The sequence below is a fragment of the Belonocnema kinseyi genome, chromosome 9, assembly GCF_010883055.1.
Source record: "Belonocnema kinseyi isolate 2016_QV_RU_SX_M_011 chromosome 9, B_treatae_v1, whole genome shotgun sequence".
Taxonomy (NCBI): domain Eukaryota; kingdom Metazoa; phylum Arthropoda; class Insecta; order Hymenoptera; family Cynipidae; genus Belonocnema; species Belonocnema kinseyi.
In genome coordinates, this window is record NC_046665.1 from 80,248,074 (window position 1) to 80,257,751 (window position 9,678).

The 9,678-nt window shown below is 26.8% G+C and overlaps 1 protein-coding gene across 2 annotated transcripts in view; it reads left to right on the forward strand.

The window, feature by feature from the left end:
* LOC117180142 (uncharacterized protein C05D11.1-like) overlaps window positions 1-9,678 on the forward strand; it is a 31,271-nt gene that overhangs the window by 12,801 nt on the left and 8,792 nt on the right. Inside the window, exons 10-14 of one of the 2 annotated variants that reach the window (XM_033372484.1) lie at window positions 606-858; window positions 940-1,126; window positions 8,355-8,498; window positions 8,584-8,894; window positions 8,984-9,664. In XM_033372484.1, coding sequence (XP_033228375.1) covers window positions 606-858; window positions 940-1,126; window positions 8,355-8,498; window positions 8,584-8,894; window positions 8,984-9,044 — 956 coding nt within the window. In that variant the 3' untranslated portion in view covers window positions 9,045-9,664. Of the gene's footprint in view, window positions 1-605; window positions 859-939; window positions 1,127-8,354; window positions 8,499-8,583; window positions 8,895-8,983; window positions 9,665-9,678 lie in introns of those variants that run through there. The other variant, XM_033372485.1, reaches the window with a different exon arrangement.

Below are 9,678 nucleotides of genomic sequence, written 5' to 3' on the forward strand. Positions count from 1 at the left end.
CGACTAACGAAACAAGTGTATCAAGGTAAAGTAAATGGCAACGTGCCCAGAGGTAGACCGCGGAAAGAATGGTTAGAATGTGTGACTGAGACCCTACTTAGATGAGACATAAGAAGTCACAGAAACACGAGAGTCTGCATAAAAAATGCATGGACATAAAAGAAGCTAGAGAAGCATGCCAGGACAGGAAAGTATGGCGGGAAATAGTTAATAAAAAGAGTGTCAGTAGAGTGAACGACGCCAAGTGGGGAACCTTACATAACGGCTTCGTGAGGTTCTTCGCTTGGGGTGATTGCTAGAGAGATTGATCAGCAACCTGGGTCGGAGCAGTGTTGCGGAACGAGCGTGTTATTTACTTAAATAGCACGAGAATTCTGGATCAATCTGAAAAATCTCTATCCCTTCCACACACTACTCCTTTCCCCTGCCGAGTGAGTCACGCCTACCCCGAAAAGGAAATGGCTTAATGGTGTAATTATAGAAAGATTTTTTTCAAATTGCACTATACGAGCATTTTATGGTGGTTGTCCAAAGTCGGATGTTGAATTCTTAGTTTTATTTTCAAGAATTCTATACATTATTCTCATCTAAATCTTAATTTGCAGAAAGTAATCATTATATGGGCGGTTTGCTTCGGCAGCAGAAATTCCTGACTAAACTATTGGAACATTTAGAAACAGAGGAAGGGCAAAAAGAAGTCGTAGATGAAATGAACACTCTGAGGAAGATTCTGACTTCGCCAAATTCTCTGGCTATTTATATCGCCGTAAACGTTGATAAACTTATTGCTCAGAATCCAGATGTTTACGCGCCCTGGAAAAAGCACTTTTCTGAGATCGAAAGCTCCTCGAAGTCAAAGTAAGCCTTCTTACATACTCAATTATATTGCAAAATAATTTTTTTTTCTTCCGAATTTCTCATTTCATTATTTTCCAACAGATTAAATATTGCCTTCGATAGCACACTGATGAAAAAGCCAGAAGAAATTTCATTGAATGGCTGTGTCACCGGTTTGGGAAGCGTTGAATCAGCTTATCTGGTTCAATCCGTTCCTTGTATCCAGGATTTTTTACATCCGGATTTGGCCCCGTTACTTGTTTATCTTCAGTACCTCACACAGGCGGAGGTAATTTAAACTTGTTTAATATGTAACTGATTGGAAATTCCTTTCTTTTTTTTGGTTGAAAATGAAATATAAAAAACTGTAAATGTAAATATTATTCGAATCAAATATTCCGTAATTTTAGTTATAAATTAATTCCGTTGGTTGAGCATTCATTTTTTTACTACAAATTTAATCATGCAATTTTTGGTTTAAAAAATAGTCTCTTTTAGTTGAAAATTCATGTTTGAAAAATAAATTAAATTAAATTTCAAAGGATTTCTAGCGATTTCAAAGATTTCTGGAAATTTAAAAGTTGTTTTAGAGGACTTTAATTAATGAGTTCAATTTTATTTATATTCAAGGGATTTCAAATGATTTGCGCTTATTTTAATAGTGTTTTACGATTTCAAAAGGAAATATTTCATGGGATTTTAGGAGATTTAAACAATGTCAGGGAAATTATAATAATTTTGTTGGATTTCCAAAGATTTCAAGGAATTTCGAAAGAAGTTTTGAAAGTAATTTAAATGAAATGAAATTTCAAGGTGTTCTTAACGATTCCAAAAGCTTTTGGTATTTTTGATAATCTTTTAGCCAATCTTTAGCCCTCCTCTTCCAAATTAAAAAAAAAGAAAGCACTTTTAAGTATTTTTTAGAATTTTTCAGAATCATAATAGAAAATTTTATTTTACATTGTTTGTTGCGCATTTTTATTTATTTTTTAGTTCAAAAGTCAACTACTTTTGGTTAAAAGTTAAACTCTTTTGTTATAAATTATTTTTTGGATAAGTCGGTGTTTCTTTACTAATTTATTCAAAATAATTTTTTTAAACTAAAAATTAAAATATTCCAGTTGAAAATTGAACTATTTTGCTGAAAATCTGGTTTTTTATTATTATTAAAAATTGTATATTTAACGGACAATTCAACAATTCTATTTTTGGTTAAAAATTGATATTATTTATTTAAGATTTAAACTGTTTGAAATTTTGTTTATTTTATGGAAAATTCGTCTTTTTGTGGTAGAAAATTACTCTTTTTTTTATTAAAAACTCCTGTTTTGGTAGTTATAAAATTCACCCTTTCCAGTTAAATATTCATCATTTCAGTTGAAAATTCATTAGTTTTGTTTAAAATGATTTTTCCCATCTAAAAATTGAAATATATTTTGTTGAAAAATCGATTTATTGTTGTAGAATATAATTTTTTCCGTTAAACGTTAATCTCCTTGTTTAAACATTCTTCATTTTCGTTAAAAATCGAAGTATTTAAGTTAAATATCCAGAATATTCATCTTTTAGGTCTGAAATAAAATTTTTCGGTTGAAAATTGAATACTTGTTAAAAAATAATTTTTTTGTGGCAGATTTATCATTTTAATTAAAAATTAATTTTCTTTGGTTGAAAAATGAATTATTTGTTTAAAAACTTGTCTTTTCTTTGGACGTAAAGAAATTTTTTCAGAAAATTAAACTATTTTGTTGAGAATTTGTTTATTTTTTAGCTGAAAATGAAATTAAAAAAAAACTAAATGTATCTATTGTTCCAGTTGAATATTCCATAATATATATTAAAAATTAATCTCTATGGCTAAACATTAATTTATTAAAAAAAATTTAATTATGCAATTTTTGGTTTAAAAAATAGTCTCTTTTAGTTGAAAATTCATATTTGAAAAATAAATTAAATTAAATTTCAAGGAATTTTTAGCGATTTTAAAGATTTCTGGGAATTTAAACGTTGTTTTAGAGGCATTTAATGAATGAGTTCAATTTTATTTATATTCAAGGGATTTCAAATGATTTGCACTTATTTTAATAGATTTTTATGATTTCAAAAGGAAATAGTTTCAAGGGATTTTTTTAAATACAATTGTTTATTTTATGTGAAATTTTTTACTTCTTTTCAATAAATAACAGTAGAATAATTTATTACTTGAAAATATTTCTAAAAATTATTTTAAAAATATAGATTATTGAAGATTTCAAAATAAAATTTTGAAGTTTTTTAAAGGATTTTCAAATCTTTGAAGATAATAAAAAAGTATTTCTTAAGATTTTTGGGAAAATTGTAAATGACTTTGTAATTAAAAAAATTAATTTTAACAGGATATTAATAAAGATTTAAAAAGACATCCATAATTGACAAAAAATAATTGGAGACATTTAAAGTGATTTTTTATTCTTTAATTTTCCAGGATTTAATAAAAAAGTTAGAGAAAATTAGAATCATTTGAAAAAATGCTTCAAATTTTTAAAAGAATCTAAAAAAAGAATCTGAAATTTGAGAACATTCAAAAAGATTTAAAGCAAAATATAGATTTTTTAACTACACTGGTGCAAATTCGCACCCGAAGTTTTTTATTTTTTTTGGCATTTATACAAACGTATGCTGGGTTGGAGTGTACCGTTTGAGGATTAAAATTATGATTTAATTTAATCATATTTTTGATTATAGATTCATCTCTTTGGTTGACAATTTAACAATTTTGTTGAACAGTTGTATTTTTTTAATACAATTCAACTGTTTGTAATGTAATTTACACTTCTTTAGTATGTAACTGATTCTGTCTTTCTGGTAAAATATATCAAATTTTCTCACGAATTTAAAAACTTTTTTGAAATTTGAAATATTTTTTTTAAATTTATCTTTTTGATTTGAAGATTCATCTCTTTGGCTGAAAATATAAATATTTTGTTGAACATGCGTATATTTTTCTAGTTGGAAATTAACTTTTTTAACTGAAAATTCAATCATTTTAATAATCTTTTTGGTTAAAAAATTCATCTTTTTGGTTCAAAACTTAACTATTTGGTTAAAGATTCATCTCTTTGGTTGAAAAATTAACAATTTCATTGGAAATTCGTTTATTTTTTTTTTGTTGAAAATTAACTTTTGTAACTGAAAATTTATTCACTTTAATTAAATTTTGCTAAAGATTATTATTAAATTTAATTATCTTTTTCGTTGAAAATTAATCTCTTTGGTTCAAAATTTAACTGTTTTGTTAAAAATTCGCATTTTTTGTAAAGCGATCAATTGTTTGGGAGGTAAATTACATTTTTTTAATATATATCTGATTCTGTCTTTCTGGTAAAATATATCAAATTTGCTCACAAATTCAAAAAATTTGTTGAAATTTGAACTATTTTGATAAAAATTTATCCTTTTTGTTAACGATTCATCTCTTTGGTTGAACGTTTACATATTTATCAAGGAAAATTTGTTTCTTTTTTGGTTGAAAATTAACTTTTTTTTAACTGAAAATTTAATCATTTTAATTTTTATATTTCTGAAAAAGATTTTAAAATTGTGATTTAATTTAATCATCTCTTTGATTCAAAACTTAACTATTTTGTTAAAAAATCGTATTTTTTTTACGCATTGAACTGTTGATGTAAATTACACTTTTTTAATATGTAACTGGTTCTGTTTTAAAAAAAGTATGACTTCGAATTTGTTCCGTTTTTCTCACAAGCTCGCTATGCTTACTATCAACTTTAATAAGTATGAAAATTTTTAAATTAAAATTGAAAACTAGAAAAAAGTGTTCTATTTTAATTGAGATTACAAAAAATTGAATAATTTTTCAGTAAAGCTGTATACATAGAAAATATTAATTTAAAAACGTTCACAGTGGAAGCAGTTCTAATTTCATTAATCCGTATTAAAAGTTTTTTGTTTTCTTTATAATCGCAAGCTTTTCCCTATTCCCCACTTTAAAAAATCCTCTTTTTCCACTTGTTTTTAAGAAACCCTTTTATTCGTTTTTATGCTTAAATTTGAACTGAATAGAAACTGATAAGAAAATTAACTATTTTCGGTTGAAAGTTAATTCTTTTTGGTTGAAAATTGGACTATTTTGTTAATAGTACAATTATTTCGTTTAAAATTTATATTTTTTGTTCTAAAATTTAACTGTTTTGTCAAAAATTCGCCTTTTATGGTAGAAAATGTATCCTTTTGGATTATACATTTAACTTTTTTTATTAACAATAATCTATTTGTTGAAAATTCAAATTTTAGACCAATAATTTAAACTCTTTACTGGAAAAGTCGTTTTTTTTGCTTAAAAATTCAACTATTTGGTTAATTTTAAATTCAATTAGTCTTCCCGCTCTTTTCCTTATCCACTTTCCCCCTTCTTAAACGAATTTGTCGTTTTTTCCCGTGCTTTCAAAAAACCTTCTCTTTTTCTTGTTTTATAGCTTTAATGCGAAAGGAATTAAAAGAACCCAATAAGAAAATTCAACTATTTTTGGTTAAAAAATCATTCTTTTTGGTTAAAAATTCAATTATTTGTTTGAAAATTTAATTATTTTGTAGAGAATTCAACATTTTTCGTCGAAAATGTAAATGTTTTGTTGAACACTGGCCTTCTAGGATAGAAAATTCATCCTTATGGATTGAAAATTCCTCTTTTATGATTGAAAAGTCATATTTTGTTGTTGTTAAACATTCATCTTTCTTGGTTGACTGGCGATATATTCGTTGAAAATTCAACTTTTCAGTCTGATAATTCAAATCTCTCCAAAAAAATTTGTCTTTTTCACTCGAAAATTCAAGTATGTAGCAGAAAAGGCAACTGTTTTTGGTTGAGATTTAATCTCTTTTACTTGAAAACTTTTTCAATTATTTGAACATTTATTTTCATCTTTTATGGTGGAAAAGTCATCTTTTCTGGTTGAAAATACATCTTTCGTGGTTTAAAATGAAACTTTTTCGTTGAAAATTCAACTATCTTCTAAAAAATTTTATTTTTCGCTTAAAAATTTAACTGTTTGGTTGAAATTCGATCTTTTTTGTTTGAAAATTCATCTTTGTAGGTTGAAAATTCAACTATTTGTCTACAACTTCAATCACTTTGTTAAAAATTTGTTTCTTTTGCTTAAAAGTTCACAACTATTTGGTTGCAAATGCTATGTATGTTTGAAAATTATATATATTTTTAAATGCCACTATTTGATTGAAAATTAATCTTTCGGGTTTAAAAGTAAACTATTTTCCATGCGATAATTATTCGACCTTTTAACCTGAAAATTGAACTTTTGTTAAAAATTCTTCTTTGGGATGAAATTCGTCTCGTTTGCTCACAAATTCAACTTCTTTGTTGAAAATACAATCTATCTCTACTTGAAACCTTAGGAATTTAACGCGTTTCATATTAATACCATTTAGCAAAAAGCTCAAAAACAACTGACTTATGGGAATCCCCATTTCTCTCCTATTTAATGAAGTTAAACGACGATAGATAGCGCTGCCGTCGTAATTCTCGCTATACCTCGAATAAAAATGGAGCGATTATAAGGCGAAAGATTATCCAGGCATGGTTAAAAATCGGAAATTATGGTCGATTCATGTAAAGTTTATCTGGCAAGGTTAATTTTTGTTGCAGTGAATAGAGTTCTGAGCCGGTTATATTACTTTGAGAACGGTAACGAGAATGAAAATATTACCGAGATTCAACTCTTTTTTTGAAAGTTTGTCTTTTTTGTGTTAAAGTTTACCTGCTTTAGCAGAAATTAAATGTTTTTTTTTATGAAAATGCAACTGTTTGGTTAGAAATTAAGCTATTATACTATTTTCTTGAAAACTTAACTATTTCGTAAAAAATTTATGTTTTGGTGTTAAAAAATGAACTGAAATATTTTCTGGATGAAAGTTCCGCTTTCAAAAAAATTGGTTTTTTATTAAAAATTCATCTGTTTTAGTACAAAATTGATCTTATTTAGATAAAAATGCAACTATTTGGTAGAAAATTAAACTATTTTGTTAAAAATTCATCCTTTTTGGTTGAAAAAATTCGTCTTTCTGGATTGAAAATTCATTTTTTTTTCGTGGAAACTTGTTTTTTTGTTAAAAAAATTCGATTTTACTGAGTTAACTGGAATCTTTTTTGGGTGAAAACTCAACTTTCTTTGTAATAAAAAATTCTTCTGCTTTAAGATAAATTTCATATTTTTTGATAAAAACTCAATTATTTGCTAGAGAATTCAACAATTTGGTTAGAAAGTCCTCCTTTTTTGTTAAAAATTGGTCGTTTTGGATAGAAAATAAAATTTTGTTAGTAGAAAATTATTTCTTGTTACAAAATTCATAGTTTGATCTTAATACTCGACTAAAATCTTTTTCAACAGAAAATTCAACTATTTTTTTGCAAATTTATCTTTTTGATTTAAGGCATCATCTGATATAGAAGAAATTTCTTTTTTGTATGAAAATGCAACCTTTGGGTTAAAAATCGTTCTTCTTTGCTTGATAATTCATTTAATTTGTTTAAAACATTTGGTTCAAACGCTTTGTTAAGAAATCACTTTTTTTGTTGCTAAAGATTTATATTTCAAGTTGAAAGTTAAACTACATTGTGAATATTTTGGTTTGAAAATTGAATTTTTATAAATAAAATTTGTCTTCTGGTTTGAAGGTTTAATAGTTTAGATAAACTTTAATTTATTTTTGAAGTAAAAAATCTTTATTTATTGGACATTCGTCTTTTTGGTTAAAAAATTCTTTTCTTCTTTGTGTATAAATTTTATTCCTTTTTTATTAAAACATAAACTATGATACTTTTTCGTTGGCAATTTGTCTTTTTAGGTTGAATATTCATTTATCATGTTAAAAATTCAATTATTCTTTGAAAATTCGAGTATTTTGTTACAGAGTTATCTTTTAAAGTAGAAAAGCTTTTTTTTGAAATAAATACATTCGAAAATTTTCAATTTGTGTATGAAACACTGCAATTCCTGAATATGTCTGAGCTAGAAAATAATTTATATTCAATTGCTGATATAACCTGAAGAATAAAAATAGTCTGAATTAATAAGAAATTAATAATTTTATATTAATCCAAGTTGACAAGTTTAACAATTCAGAAAAAATTTTGAACCAATATTCACATTCCTTCAAGCTTGATGAATACTGTTAAAAAATTATTTTTACTATAAAGTTTACTTTTATTGACGTGTGATGAATATTTAAAAATCAAGTATAATTATGTAGTCTATATTCCTAAACAACTTAAGTTATTATTTCAGCCATTCGTTATCTTACAAAATGAGATACGAATTGTTTGTGAACTTTTTTCGAAATTCCATCATACTTTCTATATAATTTTATGCGAATAATGCAATTTTATTTAGAGCCTTCTAGTCGATCCGATCCTTGTGAGTTGAAACTATTCTGTAGTAGTTAAGTAGCGTCGTTGTCAAGGTCAGACGCCGATTTTTTTCTCTAAAAAATTGAATTTTTAGGGTCCCATGTGGAAGAATATCCGAGGTCACGGACTTGCATATGGCTACAGTTTATTCGCAAAACCAAACGATGGTCTTCTCTATTTGTCCCTGTACAGAGCGACGAATGTTATCGGGGCCTACAAAGAGGCGCGAGCGATTATAGTGAGACCTTTAACTTCTTGTACTCTGAATACCGATAACTAATGATTTAAATCTTAAACTTTCCTTTGTTTATCTCTATTTGAAGGAGGTGCATCTGTCAAAAGACAAGTGGGAGCCTACTTTGTTCGACTCTGCGAAGTCTTCGCTTGTTTTCAAATTCATCAATAAAGAAAAGACTGTGCGAGACATGATATCACAGTCGTTATTGGCCTACTACCGAAACGTACCTCATGACTATAATCGGCAAATTATTAAAAACATTTCGGCTGTTTCACTCGAGGACGCTCATCGCGTTTCGACTCAGTATGTAGAGAAACTACTGGAGCCGAAATTGTGCAAAACTACGATTGTATGCCATCCCAGTAAGGTTTCTGAAGTTGCAGAAGCTTTCAATGAGTAAGTGTTTTAAAAAAATCTCAATTGATAAGTAAAATTTTACAAATTAGATAGTTTGCTTAATATTAATACTGAAACATGTCCGTCAGGTACGGTCTTGATTTGAAGATATACAACTCCTTAGAAGAAACTTACCTCGGCGAATGGTGAATCCGGTTAGCTCTATTTAAATCGGTTGGTTCTTGATAATTTTTTACTTTTTTTTTTAAATAAATGCCGTGCTAGCTTTATATACTGTGATAAAATCCAGAAGTATGAGTGCAGCAGCTGAATAATTTATTGCGTGTAACTTATTTTTCATTTTGAAGAAGGTAAGAGCCGTCAAATGTATGTACATACGACATTTTTTTAGTCTCATGCGAATCGTTAAACGTATTCAGAAATTTAGAAACCATTAGATATTAATATATTATGCATACATAAATTATAAATATTATTTTTTAAATAATGAATGAAAGTTTGCGTTGAATGCTCTAAAATTACATTGATCGGTTTGAAAATAAGTGTGCCGAGTCGTAATAATCATTCATAATTGTGTGTCATTTGAATAATGTAAATATTGTACTGAAATCTTGGACAATGGTTCAGAACATATAAAGGAACGTTTCTCAGGACTATTTCAGTTTTCATTTTGTTTAAAGAATCCAATTTTATTTCAGATAGTACACTAAAGCCCTATTATCAGTTTATGTCAAGTTAAAAATTAATAAAATTACACTATTTAGGAAAAATAGAAACTTATATGGGTCATAAAGACGTGATTTTATTTTAAACTTTTTCCAAA